We start from the raw sequence: 17,646 nt of genomic DNA, 5'->3' as shown, positions 1-17,646 counted from the left end.
TGCGGCACACGAACCCACCCCCACCCCTCTACATACATACTGTGTGGCACACGCACCCACCCCCACCCCTCTGCATACATACTGTGCGGCACACGAACCCACCCCCACCCCTCTACATACATACTGTGTGGCACACGCACCCACCCCCACCCCTCTGCATACATACGGTGTGGCACACGCACCCACCCCTCTATATACATACTGTGCGGCACACGAACCCACCCCCACCCCTCTACATACATACTGTGCGGCACACGAACCCACTCCCACCCCTCTACATACATACTGTGTGGCACACGCACCCACCCCCACCCCTCTACATACATACTGTGCGGCACACGAACCCACCCCCACCCCTCTACATACATACTGTGTGGCACACGCACCCACCCCCACCCCTCTGCATACATACTGTGTGGCACATGCACCCACCCCCACCCCTCTACATACATACTGTGTGGCACACGCACCCACCCCCACCCCTCTACATACATACTGTGTGGCACACGCACCCACCCCCACCCCTCTACATACATACTGTGTGGCACACGCACCCACCCCCACCCCTCTGCATACATACTGTGTGGCACACGCACCCACCCCCACCCCTCTACATACATACGGTGTGGCACACGCACCCACCCCCACCCCTCTGCATACATACGGTGTGGCACACGCACCCACCCCTCTACATACATACTGTGTGGCACACGCACCCACCCCCACCCCTCTACATACATACTGTGTGGCACACGCACCCACCCCCACCCCTCTGCATACATACGGTGTGGCACACGCACCCACCCCTCTACATACATACTGTGTGGCACACGCACCCACCCCCACCCCTCTACATACATACGGTGTGGCACACGCACCCACCCCTCTACATACATACTGTGTGGCACACGCACCCACCCCCACCCCTCTACATACATACTGTGTGGCACACGCACCCACCCCCACCCCTCTACATACATACTGTGTGGCACACGCACCCACCCCCACCCCTCTACATACATACGGTGTGGCACACGCACCCACCCCCACCCCTCTACATACATACTGTGAGGCACACGCACCCACCCTCACCCCTCTACATACATACTGTGTGGCACACGCACCCACCCCCACCCCTCTACATACATACTGTGTGGCACACGCACCCACCCCCACCCCTCTACATACATACGGTGTGGCACACGCACCCACCCCCACCCCTCTGCATACATACTGTGTGGCACACGCACCCACACAAACAGGAACCAAAAGCATTTTATCTCCAAAGTGCCATGCAAGTGATGGCAGTGCTGGGAGAGCTGTGAAGGTCAGGACATAAGAACATGGATTTCTTCATATGACAACTCTGGCCACATTCCAGAGCTTCCCCGCCTCTGACATGCTGATCTTTCAAAAGCAATAATTCCTTGACTCGCCTAGGATGATGCACACTCCAATCTAACTAATATTTGCTAGATGACGTGCTTTTCAGAGAAACAGCAGGTACCACATCCAGTACTGTGACTTCACAAATCCAAGGATTTCTTCAATCTGGACTTTCTTTTCCAGAAACCACAGAAAGACAAGATAATGGGGAAAAGAGGGAGGGAGGAAGGCCTTCACAAGAAGGTCAAAAGAGGAAAGACATGCTCTTGGTTACCTAGGTAACCACAGAGGGCTGTGATTGGCTGACTCTGGAGCAGTGTTTCAAGGTGAAAACTGGCCAGGGCAATGGCGAGTATGTGCCTCTCCTGAACACAGTGGTGTTCTAGGCATATGACAAGCCTCAACTCTTCTTTCGTTAAGTCTATGGGTGAGGTACAAGCAAAATCTCCCCACTACAGTAGAGAGGGGATAGTTGGGGGTGCTACCAGGTCTCTTTCTCTCTCCCTGGCCCACATGCTTACACTCACATCTATATGCTCACTCATCTTACTCATTAGCAACAGGTATTAGCCCTGCTGGGCTGGGAAGCTGGCTCAGAGGGTAAAGCACTTGGCATACAAAAGTGAAGACCTGAGTTTAAATCCCTCAGTTTTGCAAGATGCAAAGACTTCTGGAGATAATGATGGGTACAGAAGACGGGCACCCTTAACACACAGACCTGCACATCTCAGAGTGCAGACTCAATAGCACAGGCCTATAATCCCTGTGCTCCCATCGTGAAATAAGGGACAGAGACAGAAGAATCTCCAGCAAGCCAGCTTGCCTGGTATACACAGAGGCAAAACACAAAAGCCTGTCTTACAAGGCGGAGGGTGAGGACAGACACCAACGTGATCCTCTGATCTCAACACGTGTGTTATAGTCTACATGCAGAGGCGTGGACACGAACACATGAAAGAGCCAGAGAAAAGAGGGAAAGAAGAAAGGTCTGGAGAAAATGTTGAGGGCATTGGCCCAGAGTGTGTCGCTATGCCTCTGCCCCCCATCATGACCTAGGCTGCTAGTGTGTCACTGTAACAGCCTCAGGCTGAGCATCAGGAAAGCCCCTCCACAGGACGGCATGTACAGCAGAGTAGCAGCTCACCCAGGAAGAGAGCTGAGAAGGTGAGGCCAGCCAATAATTCCTATTTGTTCCTTAGGCAAAGCCAGCAGGCCAGCCATGATGTTCTAGGAGGGTGTGGGGTACTCATCTCTCTGTCAGGCCTCATTAGGTTACTGCTCTAAGGGAACCCAAGGGCAGAGGGGTGTCCCTTTAAGTGAGAAGCCCATTAGGAAACAGGCATGTGCGGGCTGTCTGACTTCCTGGGCAGTGCTGCTTCAGCTCAGGGGCAATGGCATCCTTTGCTATCAACAGCCCATTTTTGTAGAAACTGGGGTTGGGGGCTGTAATCTCATGGCCTTGAACAAGTCACCTGGGACTTGAGAACTAAGGGACAGCAAATCTCTTTGTACGCTGGAGATGGTGAGGATGTGTCAGAGGCATACATTCATTTCACACACTTTTACTGTCCGGGCTTAAGCACAGAGGAAGTATGAAATCTGGATGCTACTTTAAAAAACAAAAACAAAAAAGCATTCACATCAAGCTGTGGCAAACCATGCCTCTTGCGATGCCCTTTTCACTCCTGTTTTACCCTACTTTTCTTTCTGAAGACTTCTTTGCCACCAGACGAGGGGCAGCAGACACAGGGGTGGAGTGTCAGCACCTCTTAATTAGGAGGCACCTATGTTTGTCACAACCACACTGTTAATCACCCCTAGATGCAGGCCCAGTGAAAGGAGCTTGGAGGAGAAGTAATCCGAGGAAGAAGCAGGTGCTGTAGCCGCCTCAGCACAGGAGGGAGAAGCTGGACACGGCACCCAGCAGGCTCACCCCTGCTGCTGAGCCACACACCTCAGAGCCTAGGGAAGAGTGGCTGTCGACACACAACCCAGGCCTGGCAATGGGTCCTTGCGTAACTCTATATAGCTGAACATCTGGTTTGCCGTAAGAACGAAGGAAACTGACACTTTTCTAAGTGACAAGATGTAAAAGCTGTAGTTTTGGTACAAACAAAAATCAGTATAAAGAGAAAACATTCATTAACAACATCTTCAAATCTGAGACTAAAAGATCAGATATATGCTTTGGAAAGCTTCAGAGTGAAAGTACACTGGCCAGGCCTGTGGATGCTCTGTGTACTTACGCTGAGCTGCCTGGGAAGATGACAGCCCATCATGTTTTGGAATGATTAGTGAGTTTGAGAAATTACAAGGGCAGCAAAAAGGGCATGGGGTCACTAGGAGCCAGGCCTGGCTGAGCTATAAAAGTCTGTGTCTGCTGCTTAAGCTGGTCTGTAGGGAAACCCTGGGGTGCTGTTTGGCACAATCTGGGTAGCCTGGAAAACCCTCTTTGGCCACAGTGTCTTCCCTGTGCAGGTGCAGGTCTCAGCACCAAGAGCTGCACTCCAAGCCCAGTAGCCGCCTCGACGAGCTGGTTTTAGCCCCTTTGCGGCAGGACAGGTCTGAGGCCAAGCCTAGCCTGTACACACCCCTGTTGGTCATAGCTGTGGCTGGCTGAAGAACGTTCCTTACAGCCTGGAACAAAAGCAAGAACAGCTAGACCTCGGGTATGAGCCAACAACTTTCTTCTCAGCTAGGGAAACCCCTAACATAACCGAATATAAGCAGGTGAGTAAGCAGGTGAGTATGACTTACCTCCTGTTTGTCCCTCCACTTTCCCACCAAAGTGATACTTTAAACAAAGGCTTCCAGGCCCCAAATGAACTGAATATACCCAGTAAACCAAAAAGTGCAATGTACACAAATAAAAGCAGGCTAGACACCTCAGCCTTAGGAAGTCTGGGCCACCAGGGGACGTTTTGGCTAGACTCACTGACATGTGATGGTGGTGTTCACTGACAGCTGCTGTGACAGTCATTACAGGGGCCAACCGGCTGGGATGACAGGATACGTGCTGGGTGTAGGTGTGCACACAGCTCTCAAAAACAAACAAGCCTCTAGTCCAGCAGTTCTCAACCTGTGAGTCATGAACCCTTTGGGGGTTAAATGACCCTTTCATAGGAGTCACCTAAGACCACTGAAAGCTACAGTTACCTACATTATGATTCATAACAGCAACAAACTTCAGTTTTGAAGTGGCAATGAAAATAATATTATAGTTGACGTCACCACAGCACAGGACCTATACTAAAGGGTTGAGAGACACTGCTCTAGTCGGTGGCTAGTGCAAAGCTCAGCACAATTGTGTCAGCCACTGAGGACTGAGGGCTTAGAGTCACCACTGCTAGCCCAGGGTCCATAAGGCTGGACAGCACAGTGTCCCCAACCACAGAGTGCCCAGCTGGGATGCTCCAAAGAGGCTGCATTTGTCCAAAGAGCTGTAGAATCTTCCAGCCAGGAGAACTCTGACCCCAGAACCACCAAGCAGAGTCCTATTAACACCAACACCCCAGTGACTAGGGCGCTGCCTGGAGCTTCTGTCTGAGTGGCTGTGAGGCTGGTCTCTGATACAAGTAACTGGCTACTTCAAGTATTTTGAATCATAGGCCAAATGTTCTCCAGCTCCAGAGAACATCTACACATAGAGGGCAGGAGAGGAAGGAAGACAATCCTGCCAGGGTGAGAGCAGAAGGCAGGTTTCTGTCCATTGGGTGTATACACACCACATAACTGTGCCTCATTCTGAACAGATAGGCCTTCTAGAACCCAGCCAGAGATTCTGGAGGCTGTATTTACTTAATCATGTGACTGCAAAAATTCATCGCTATTAAAGACATATCGTCTTACCAAACCTGGGCCCCTTTCCTTCCCACAGTGTACTGAATACAAATCATACTCCCAAGTGTCCAGGAATAAGAATAGCAGCATAATGGTACATGAAGTCAGCCACAATAATGACAGCAGCGGCAAACGCCTCCACAACATCTGCTAAGGGCCTGGTGCTGCTCTGAGGAGGCCAGATGCACTGTGTGATTTAACACCAGTTCCCATGACGTGTGACTATCTTTTTCCTTGCTCCAGGCCACACAAGGTGGGACTTGCACTAGATCTGTTGTGGCACATCCCACAGCTACCTCTGGATGGTCAGGCTGTCCCGGCTGGGCTGAACGGGTGCTGAGGTGAGCAGAAGCACCCAGGGAACATATGAGGAGCAGAATAAAGACAGAGGGCACAGAGCCTCGCTGGCTGCAGGGGTTGGCGTGGGTGGAGGGGCAGTTCCCGGGTACACTCACCTTCACGCTCCCCACTTGTCTTCATGCTTTTTGAACCACCCTCTGTACCTTTAGTCTTCTCAGCGTCTTCCTGGGCATCTTCAGTAGGCCCTCTCTCCTCGTCTTCCTCTTCCCCAACGTTTTTGTAGTTGGGTCTCTTTTGCATTCGCTTCTTGCCCTTGTGCTTGTTCATTTCAAGGGAGCGCTCGAGTGTCTCAGTGGGCTTAATGAAGCACCGGATGCTGGGCTTGGCCTGGGTGAGTCCAAGAAAGGCAATGAAGGAGTCAGGGTGCTAGAATCTCATTGGGTGCTCACAAGCTGCCAGAGGTCCTGCCTTAGCAAGCTACTTCCAAAACAATTACCGCTGTTCCTGAGTTGGTGGTAGTACTATTACTGACACTCTCCCTTCACCATCAAATGGCTAAAGCAGTAGCTACCGTTTACGGCATGCTATTCTAGGCCTGGTGGTGAAGACCTAATCCAGGCTACTTGAGCGGCTGACATAGAATGACCCCAAGTTCAAGGCCTGCTTGGCTACAGAGTGAGTTCTAGAATAGGCTAAGCAACTCAGTGAGACCCTATCTGAAGAAGAAAGGAAGGCCTGGAATGTAGCTCAGTGGTATGCGTACACCCCTCCTCAGTACCACATTGAGGATGTGCTGTCTATTACCATGCCAGCCCTATGCGCCCCAAACACCAGCTGTCCACACGGCAAAAGCTCTGGGGTGCTCTGTATGTACACCTGTTCTGTGAGCTCAGGCTGTATCATCTCAATTTCCAGCAACCCCTGAGTACTGCTGTGTTCCTACGGTTGAGGTACTCTTAAGTACTGAAGGATTTGCCCCAGGTCACCCAGCCAGGGGGCAACAGAGCCCCAAATCTACATGCCACTTGCACAGTAGCTATCACAGTGATAGCAAACTGGTATTCTTATTAACATCTTTTGAGGGGGAGGGATTGAGACAGGCTTCAAGTGGCCTAAACTTGCTTTGTCGTAGATGACCCGGAACTCCCAACTTTCTGCCTCTGCCTGCTAAGCACTAGGACTGCAGGCTTGTGTCACTGTGGCCAGCTTATTAACTTGTACTTGCAGTGAGTAGAATGCTACATGGCTAAAGGATTAGAATAGCAGCATGCCTTGCATTACAAAAGCAAGTACTAGGAAGACAGGGCAAAGGGCCCAGATGCGATCATGTGCCAGCTCTCCTTGTAGGGGAACTTGCTAAGTGTTAGCAACGAGCCAAGTGAAACCAACTCCAAAGGAAAAGGTTTTTTTCTAGGGAAGGCAGAGGTCTCAGAGAAAGGAGAAAGGCTCCTGCCACCAAGGTTCATGTCCCATTATCTCATTATCCCTGTATTTAGAGCCATGATATATAGAAATTATGGGTCCATTTTACAGGTCAGAAAAACTAAGGCTTGGGAGGGGTTAAACTTGTTCAGCTGCCCCTGGCTATGGAACTGCAGACAATCTGTCAGCACCAAAGCCTGCGTGCTTCCTCAAAGAGTAGGGCCTTACCTGGAAGCCGTATCAGTTTTACATTTAGGATTCTTTTAAAAGCATAGGTATAAACTGGAGATGGTGGCACGTGGAACAATGCCAGCACTTGGGAGACGAAGGCAAGAGGACCAGAAGTGCAAAGTTATTCTCAGCCACAATGGAAGCTTAAGGCCTGCCTGGTCTACACAAGAGACCCCTTCTCAGAAATGGTGTGGGATGGGGCATGCGCATGGTACTGAGCACACGGGGTGCACACCTGGGGAGGGTGAGACACAAAAATCAGTTAAATGCAGGAGCCTGAGGCTAGGCTGGGTAGAACAAGATTCCATCTCAGGGGGAAAATGTAGTACATCCATGTAAATAAATTCATCTAAAAATGAGCAAAGACAAAAGAAAATGGATTTGTCTGGGTCAGGATTTTGATTGAAATTTTATCTTTCCAGACCCTGAATGTTCAGACATCAATTTGTCATTTAAAAGAAGTTTTAGAATAAACTTTTCCATTATCTTGGTATGGATTATCTATCTTATGAGTTTACCCCAAGAGCCACCAAGTATATTCTGCAGGGAGAGGGCTGCTGTACCTTGCCAATAAGTGGAATGTGCTCAAGGAAAACAAATTAATTTCAATAATGTCCAAAACAAAACCCATTTGAGAGATAAATTAGCATCTAAATCCAAACATTCATTTTTATTTGCCCATTTTGGATTATTCAACCACAAAAAGGACAAATAAATTGAAACATGATTCTACTATTCAGGAAACCCAGATAATGTGGTGCAGAGGAGAAGACTGGGCATTCTGAGCATGTACCACTTGACAGAAGGCATCCATCAGTGCTCCAGCAGGACGCTGGGTGGCCAAGGGCAGCCCTGGGGTGCACTCTCCTGGAGATGTCCCCAAGATGAGGCGGCTTGGTCTCATGCATCACCATCTACTTACAGTGGATTTTAGAGCACGCCACACAGTGAGAGGGCTATCAGACACAGACAGAAATGGACACCAAACACACAACAAACACCTCCATGTTAGAAGCTAAGGACAGAGAGCCACATGGCTGGATGCACACAGATGGATCCACAAGTCTTCCCTAAACTCTAAGTGGCTCTAACATTCAGAACAATTGACAGAATAGAGAAAAATAACATGGAGGGCCTGGAGCTGCCAGAGTGGTCTGAAGGCCAGAACAACTGCCTCATCTCTGCCTGAAGTGCATTCAGAGAAATTCTGGCCTCCTAGAATCAAATGAAATCATGGATAGAAAGTTCCTTCAGAGTTGGGCCTGCAGGTCAGTGGCAGAACTCTTGCCCAGCATGCATGGGCACTCCTGGCTGGGCCAGCATGAGGGAGGGGGGACAGAAAGAAAGGGAGGAAGGAGGGAGGGCAAACAGAAGCCACTGTACACATGCGGCACAACAGCCGTCCTTCCCTTCCCAGCCTCAAAGGAAAACAGAAAGAGAAAAGCCAACTGTGGGAATTAATGCAAGGGGAGGAGTGAGGCTCACTATGAACAAAATACACTGTGTTAAGTTCTCAAAGAACAAAAATAAGTTTTTTTTAAGGATGAATTCAGACAGGTATAATGGTGCATGCCTTTAGTCCTAGCACTCAGAGGCAGACATATGTCTATGAATTTGAGGCAGCCAGCCTGGTCTACATAGTGAGTTCCTAGCCAGCCAGGGCTATATGATCAGATCCTGTCTCTAGAAAAATAGGAGAGGGGGAAGCAAGACCGTTCAGGATAGCCAGGTACTGGGGGTGGGGTACAGGGGAAATTTTATGTCTCTAAAAAAGAAATCAGCCAGCAATAGCTGGAAACACCTTAAGGTCCATGGATGAGGAGGGGTTACAGATCTCTGGTAGGCCCATTGCTGGAGTGGGAATCCATGTAGGTATAGGCAATAAAAACTGAAGTCTAGCCCTATGAAATGGCCCAATGGGTAAAGCACTTACTGAGCTGCTGACTGGCCTGCATGACTCCACTTCAGGCTGGGATGGAAAGGACCTAGAACTCAAAGCCAGGATGGAACCACATGCTCAGGTCCACCTCCCTGGTAAGAGCCAAATCATGGCTACTGATAACCACTATCCCCCTGCGGGCCTCAACTTCCATATCCACCAGGGGTCATAGCATCAGCTTCTCCTTCGAGTGCTGCCAAGACGTATGAGAGACAGCCATACTCTCTTCACTCTTCCTGGGAGTACTTCTCCCCTAATGCTGGTAAGTACTTGAGAGAGAAAGCCCCACACTGATACGAGTACTCTGCACATATGTGGAGGAGCTGGCATTTGGTCACCTCACACTACAACACAGAGAGCCAGGATCGAATTCAGAAAGCCTGGCACCAGTACCACCAGGCCTCTGCTCTTTTCCATAGCATTTGATGGGCTAGCCAATGGGCAAGCCTCTAGAAGCATCAAGGGAAAGACTGCGCCATGATCTGGGTGCACATGATGGTGCACATGGGAGGCTGAGGCACAAGGACTGAGAGTTCAAGGCCAGGGCAGCTTGGGCTACTTGTAGAGACCTGGTCTACCAGGCAATAAATAGCTTAAATCAAGTGCACATCTGGTGCACAGGAAAAGCAAGTACTATGTTGAACAAAAGCTTGTGAGTTATATTTGTTTTGAGTTTGTTGGTAGAGCTGGACATGGAACTTGGGGCTTCATACATGCCACACAAATGCTTGATCGCTGAGTTAGCACATTTTAGTCTTCATTTTGCATTTGAAAATGCAATATATACAGAGACTAAAACTCACAGAAGCCACAGTGGCCTAGGTTTACATCAACTGTAACCAAAGGCACCATAGCACCTGGCTTTCCACTGGCTGTGGCAAGACTGTTCTCATTTGAGAAGAAGGAGACATCAACAGCATAAACACTGGGCTGATGGATGGACACACAGGTTCCATGCCAAGAAGCTGAGTGACATGGGGCTGCTGAACCCGAGCCCAATCACATATCCAGAATGTGTGACTGCAACCACATTAGGGAGGTAATTTGAAAACACAGCCCTGGAGGGTCTCACTGACAACGGTCATTCACCTAGAATCAGAACAGCCTAGCCAGGGTGGCACTCTCTCCACCCCAGGCCATCTTCTCCTTTCCACTGCCAGCCTAGCTCTAACACCCTGCCTGGCACTGTCTCTGGCATTCAAATAAGAGATTAATGAATTTCAAACCAGCCTCTTCACGCAATCCAAGATCTCACATTCCCTCACTGGAGAATGACATGCTAAGCGGTTAACTGATCTCTTCAGGCATCGTGCTTTACTCATCATGCTCTCCTGGAAAGCACCATGGTCTCCTGGACAGCGCTGGCCATCACTCCTGTCAGCCCAGGACACTGTGTTCTTACATCACATCCAACCAGACATAACCATCAGGGCCCATGAAAGAGCCTAGGCAGAACCCACACAGGGTTCAGGCTCAACTCTAGCAGTCCCAAAGGGACACACATTCAACCTCTAGACGCTGGGCTTCCTTGTGGGGAGACTGGGACTCAGTACTACTTTGATTTCTAGCAGAAAAGGATAAGACACGAAATGCCGTGCCTTTTATGAAGCGAAAAACAGCCCTTCTGCCAGCCCCAGTGCCTAGCCTCCCCTCTGCCCTATGTTTGACTCAGCTCCCTCTGCCACTAGTTCCTAGAAGACTTTGCTCTCTGGCCTGTTTGCAGTCCTTTGGGAGGACTTCCCTATGTCACCTATGTCACGCAGGTCTTACATCTACAAGCTCATTTGCTGTCTGTCCCTCATCCCAGAGAGTCAGGATGAGGACACGTGACTTATTCGTTCTGGTTCCCCGAGACAAGTGCGGCAGCAGCAGCAGCAGCCGCCTATACTATGTATGTAGTGCTCAGTGAACACTCCAAGTAAGCACAAAACATCATGAGCCCCGGCTGGCCCCTTTTCTCTGCATCAGGGACAGGGAAGAACAGTAAGACAGCCCCAGAGTAAGAATACTCTGCCCTTGAAAACAGCTAAAAGGTCAACTACTTCCAACCAGGGTTACTGTTGTTTCCCCCGTGTTATAAAAATGCCTACAGAAGAAATAGGAGGCTAGGGAATGAGAAGCTGGGGGCTCTCCTCTACCCGACGTCTCCATTGGTAACTGCACACTGCTTGGAAAGCCTCTCCCGTCACTTCCACTGGATGACTGTATGCACCCAATCTGATGATGTTAACCATCTGCTGCCATTCTGTTTACTTGGAAGGCTCACCTGAGGGGATGCCCTGCTCTTCCCAGAATGTTTGATGGGAAACCACTGCAGGCTACCTCAAATGAGGCCTCCCCAGTGCATTGCAGTTGGATCTTGTAAGTCCTCGATTTATGTGGCTTTTGTTTGCTACTACAGTGGTCTCCACTGGATGATGTTTTGCCACCTATCTGATGTTTCTCTGTCTACTACTTGCTATTGACTCTTTTGATTCTGTTTTGGTATACAGTTAATAAATTCTCTCATCCAAAGCTGAAAACAAGGCACTGTAGATCATTCTCTGGACCAGAAAGAACATTCACCAACGAGGCTTTAAAATTTGTTTGCAAGTTAAAAGAAAGGCCTTCCAGGGTAAGGTGTTGACAGCCCAGCAAGTGGTCAGCAGCAACCAATCTCAGGCCAGTTTGGATCTGCTGAGTACATGGCATCAGAAATCAATCCACCTCCCAGGAGAGCTACACACCCCTCAGGCATGTAGAGTAACTGCTGACCCTGTCCCACAATCCCCCAACAGGTAAAACACACAAACCACAGTGACAAGGTTTCTTTGTTCCAGAGCTAAGGTACTGACAAAGAAAATTTCTGTGGCTTGTTCCAGATGAGGTATGATTGCTTCCCTGGGAGCTGTTATTCAGAACACTTCATCACAGGATACATGCCTTGCCCCTGGGAACACACTGATGGAGGAAAAGGACCACGGTCCCCTGTATCAGCATCTGAATCCTCCAATGGCCCACAAGGCTCCACATGCCCTCACCAGCCTCATCTCTACTTCATGCACCTTGCTGTGGCACTCCTCACCATTCCTCCAACTCCAGACACACACAGCATGACACTCTCAGCCAGCAAGCACATACCCCAGAGAAGCCAGGCTCCTGCGGTCTCAGGTGCTGGCCCTCCACACCTTGTCCTGGAAGAGTTCTCTGCTGAGCAGAGAGCCAGCTCCTAGGAGTGGCAGGAGCCACAAAGAGAAGCACAGCTACTACACAGGTGCACAGGCACTCTTGGGGCCCTGGGAATCATCTGGGGACCTTCCTAACGAGCTCACCTGTCACCTACAGAGACAATCCATGACTACTTTAGGAGGGGATATCTATTCTGCCTCTTTGCCCATATTCTGAACTCCCAGCCGGCCAGCCCTGGCACATAAGTGAGTGGTAAAATATCTGCATCATCTAGAGGTGAACCTGGTGGTTAAGTTAGAAAGCACAGAGTGCACACTGTCACCACAGCCGTGTCTGTCTAATCCTGGCAGCCTCTGTCACTGTTGTCACTGTTGATGCTTCTCCTCTTCGTGCCTTTGCCTGCTTCTGCAGTGCTTCCCCAGGCACCTGCTGACTATGCTTCCGTTCAGACAAGAGCATGCCAGCCCATGGAGGTAGGCCCCAATGAGGGGTGAGGCTACTGCACAGCCTCACTTAACAGTCCCGCAGTAACGGGCTAGACTTAAGAACAAACACTACACGCAGCAAGGAACCCTTGCCACAAAGCCATGCTTGCTACTCTAAGGGTAAAGGCAATGAGACTGAGGCTAAAGACCTGGACTAACTCAACTTGAGACACCTAGGACTTGAGGTGCTGTGGGGGGGTGGAGGTGGGGGGTGGGGGTGGGGCAGCTGCAGAGCACTCGGCTGCCTCCAAATGGAGCATGTAAATAGCACAAGAAACAGCTCTCTCTGAGTTTCTCCCAAACCTCACAGGGCGGGCTCAAAAGTGACTCCTGCTCCAAGACTTTTCACAACAGAGTCACAAGGGCCCTGTGACTCTGCCACCTCTGCCCTCACTGCCTCATCTATACCTGCACTAGGTACCCTTGAGCCTATCTAGCAAGCCCTATGACAGCACAGGCTTCTCTGGTCACAGAGTGGGAAGCCAGTGAGCTATGGGAGTCATGTAGAAGGGATGCAAAGACTAAGGATGTTGTGCCATTGAAAAAGATGGGAAAAGACCCGCTCTGTTGGTGGCACACGCCTGTAATTCCAGTCTGTAATTCAGGGAGGCAGAGGTAGGGGGATCACCATGAGTTCAAGGCCAGCCTGGTCTACAAAGCGAGTCCAGGGCAGTCAAGGCTACACAGAGAAACTCTGTCTTGAAAAACCAAAAAAGAAAACCAAAAACCAACCAACCAAACAACAACAACAAAAGTAGTGCTCCATAGGGCACACACTCATGAGGTTAAAGCAGAAAGAGAATGAAGCCAAGACCAACCAGCCCATGCTATGTACGCATAAGTTAAACGTCAGCCTGGCTATATAGTGACCCTATCTTTGGTGGCAGGGAACACCTACAAGCAATGAAGCACATCCCTAATTTCAACCCATCCTCACTTTGCAAACCTTGGAAGAGGCTAGCTTCTGAGTTGCTATGCTTGATGGGTGTTTGAATGAGAATGGCCCCATAGGCTCATTTATTTGAATGTTTAGTTCCCAGACGGTGGATAATTTAGGAAGGATTAGGAGGTGTGGTCATGTTGGAGAAGGAGTGCCACTCAGGGGGGGATTTGGGTTTCAAAGCCCACACACCAGGCCCAGTCTCACTCTCTCTGCTTCCAACTTGCACAAGAGGTAAGCTCTCAACTCCTGTTCCAGCGCCATGTCTCCCTGCCTGCTGCCTTGCTCCTCATCATGATGTTCATGGACCAACCCTCTGAAACTTACGTAAGCAAGCTCACCAGTCAATGCTTCCTCTTAGAAGTTGCCTTGGTCACACTGTCTTTTCAGAGCAATATAAAAGTAACTAAGACAGCACATATCCTCTGAAAGGAACTATTTGCTCTGCATCAGAATCCCAGAGGGAGCTGTTCCTCACCAGGAGCCATAGGATGGTAATGCACGCGGGAATTTCAATTAGACATTTATCTGACTATGCTGATGTGTGTTAAATTTAACCCTAAATTATAGGCCTTCAGAGTAATTCTGTCTCCCCTCTGCTTCTCTCCAATTTTGGTTTGGGTTTGTGAGAGAGCTGCTGGTAAGAATGAAGCAATACCAGTAACTTATCTACAAATTACAGGAAGGAGAAAGTAGGGTAAAAAAGACCAAGAAACTTAAAACAAGTTTGACCAACCACATCCGAGCCAGGCAGGAAACAATAGGAGACTGCTCTCACTGACAGGAAGGAAGGCAGCTTGCACAGGACTATTGTTATACAAGTCACAAATGGCCGTCCTCCTGTCAGCCATTCTAGGATTTCAAGTGCTGGCATCAGAAGGCGGGGCTCTGATCTCACACTCACAGAGAAACCAGCCTCTCCTGTGCCAGCTCCTTCAGTTCAGCCCCTCAAACAACCTGTAGGTGTATCTCCCACAAAGGCGGCTGGAGCTCTGCCCCAAGAGGAGACCTTGGGGAGAAAGGATAGACCTCCTGAGGTCCACTCACCAGAGGGCTCTTCTGAGAGTGGCCAGTCAGTCTGCGCTGTGCTGCTGCTTAAGCTGCAAACCAGAGTCTGTCTACCATGCCCTACTTGTGGTCAGGTACTGTAGTTCTGTAGACATCACCATGGGATAAAACCAGGACAATCTCTCTGTATTATTTCTTACAGCTGCATAGAAATCTACAATCACCTCAGTAAAAAATGTCCCTTAGAAGTCTGCACACACTAGCAGATGAACTAACAAAGCAATGGGTATAAATAAATGATTACTGTATGCTTAGTCATAACGGGACATTTACACCATCAAAGTTCAGGGAACATCATGGAGAAGGTAGAGAAAATGCAGAGCTCGAAGACGCAGTAGTGTGCTACAGAAGACTGTGCGTCCCAAGCACGACACTGCACTCAGGAGCTTATAATTGCTGGGGTGGCCTGTGTAAAACCTGACCCACCAAAGTTCTATCACAGAGTCGGGGGACTCACGAGGCCCCACCTTTCCTCGATGACATATAGGTTGCTTGGAGGAGAGGCTCAACCTCCAAAGGCCCTGGTCCTCCGTGGGGACTTACTGGCAGTAATGTAGTAGTTGCTGGGAAAGGGAGAAACCTTTTCTTCAGTGGTTTAGCCACTGGTAAGATGTCCATGCTCCTGTATGGAGCTCTACTGAAACTCCATGGTCATTAGAAGAAATAAAAAAGGAAGTGGAAGCAGAAGGGCACTAGTTGGGAAACGGAAGCAGGTCATTAGGGGTGAGTTGGAGACAAGAGAGTGCAATAGGGGTTGGATATGAGAAAATGTTTGGTATGCATGTATGAAAGTGCCATAATGAAACCCGTTATGTATAATCAATATATGACAATAAGAAACACAAAATTAAAAAGATGGGTATATACACATAATACATTATTCAGCCTTTAAAATCTAGGGAAATTTGGCAATAGATAGAAAAATGGATAAACCTTGAGGGCACCATTCTACATGTAGTAAACCAATAACAAAACAGAAATATTACATGACTCCACTTCTTTACATAGGTACCTAAGAGCATCAGACTCACAGAAGCAGAGGGTGGGACGTTGTCTGCAGGGCCAAGGAAGTAGAAAAGGTTCAAGAGGAATGCAGTTCAGTTTTGCAGGAGGCTCTGGAGCACATGGTGAGCACACTGCTCTGCGCTTGAGTAAGTTGGCAACAATAATACATTATGTGTTGAAAGGCTTGCTAAGGGCTGGGAGATGGTTCAGTCGAAGTGTTTGCCAGGCAAGCACCAGGACTTAACTTTGAGTCCCCAGCAGCACATCAGAAACAGGCATCATGGTGAGTACCTGTTCCCCAGAGCTGGGGAGGCAGGGAAAGAGTGTTTGCTGGAGCCCACTAACCAGCCAATCTTGCTGAATTAGTGAGCTCTAGGTTCAGCAAGAGCCTTGTCGCAAAGAAACCAAGAAAGTAGAAAGCAACTGAGGAAGACATATGACATTAACCTTTGTCCTTGGCATGCACAAGCACATACATGCATGCTTCCACATCGCAAGCATGCGGACACACATACAACAGGTTAAGAGGGTGAAACCCATGTTAAATGTTCTTCCCACAAAGCAAAAATGGTCTTGTCACTGTGAAAACCAGCACCTCAAAGAACTCTGGGCTCATCTTGAGACCCAAGAGTGTAACTCAGCACTGCTGAGGGAAGACATTCTGGGAAGAGCCTGGGCAACTATACTGGGCCTGGAAACGGTGTCAAACAGACTTCAAAAGGCCCTAAGCCATGTTAAACTCTTACTAATATAAACGGAGTGTCAATCAGCAGCAGGCTAGGAGAGGACAAGGAAGGAACATAAACAACAAGCACACGTCTCTGGGGGTAGCCTCTGAGAAGGTCACATGACAGGGCAGACTGTCTGACCACTCCCTAATCTCCACAAGTCTGGGCTCATAAACAAAACTCTACATTTCAATGCTGGCAACTCCTAGAACTTTCTTTTGACGACTTGGAAGAACAAACCAAGCAGGCTGGTGGGCCAGGCTGCAATCTGCTGGGCACTGGCCTAGCACTTGGGACCTATGTTCTCTCTATCCTTACTGGCAGCCCTGGAACCCAGCTTACTTCCTCTGGGTTCTAAGTGGGTCAAGCAACTCATCCATGGCTATCCAGCTCATAGGGGCTGGACAGCTGATAGGGCTCTGCTGCTTGTGCGGAGCTGGTACTGCATTACTGTGTTCATTCCGCAAAAAGCTACTTAAGAACTGAAAGGTCTAGAGAGGGGGCTCAGCAACTAAGAACACTTGATGCTCTCACAGAGGACCAGGGTTCAGTTCCCAGCACCTAGGGTGGGTGGCTACCAACCACTTGTAACTCCAACTCCATGGGATCTAACATCCTCTTCTGGCCTCCACAGGCACCTGCACACATGTGTGCACCCACAAAAGCCTTCCATTTATGGGATCACACTGCACTCATGCATGCAGGTATGACAACACAGATTCTACCACATCCCACATGTTCATGTGGGCTTCCTGCTGGAACACCACACCAATAATGAGATCTCACGCAACAGTCCTGGTACAAGATGCTCCCTGTTTCTCTCAGGTGCCTGTCATGTCACAGCCCATGCAATCACAGACATACTAGTAGCCACCAGAAACTCACAACTGAGGAGCCAGGTGTGAAGGCCTTTCCAGTGATGGCTGTGGTAAGGACACAGGTGGGCGTGGGGGAGGGGTGAGAGCCCAGGCAGCATGGGGCTCAGGACACATGATCAGAATAGGGGAAAGATGACATCAAAGTACTGTGACAAGCAGGAAAGACTCCAGGTAGTCACAGTAGTGGCCCCAGGTGTTTCCCTTTCTAGTGTGTAAAGTACAGCTCGAAGCTCTGTAGAACCCAACATGGCTAGAC

At 49.4% G+C, this 17,646-nt stretch overlaps 1 protein-coding gene across 9 annotated transcripts in view; it reads right to left on the bottom strand.

Moving 5' to 3' along the window:
• The window catches only part of CLEC16A (C-type lectin domain containing 16A), a 189,192-nt gene that overhangs the window by 138,276 nt on the left and 33,270 nt on the right, over nucleotides 1-17,646 (bottom strand). For 7 of the 9 annotated variants that reach the window (XM_084763155.1, XM_084763153.1, XM_084763147.1 and 4 more), the window contains one exon: nucleotides 5,682-5,913. In XM_084763155.1, the coding sequence (XP_084619281.1) occupies nucleotides 5,682-5,913 (232 nt within the window). The remainder of the gene's footprint in view (nucleotides 1-5,681; nucleotides 5,914-17,646) is intronic. The other 2 variants (XM_084763150.1, XM_084763152.1) reach the window with 1 other exon arrangement.

Source organism: Acomys minous (genome assembly GCF_964271855.1).
Source record: "Acomys minous genome assembly, chromosome: 16".
NCBI classification, from domain to species: Eukaryota; Metazoa; Chordata; class Mammalia; order Rodentia; family Muridae; genus Acomys; species Acomys minous.
The sequence above is the reverse complement of the archived record's forward strand: the minus strand, read 5'-3'. Positions and strand labels throughout refer to the sequence as shown.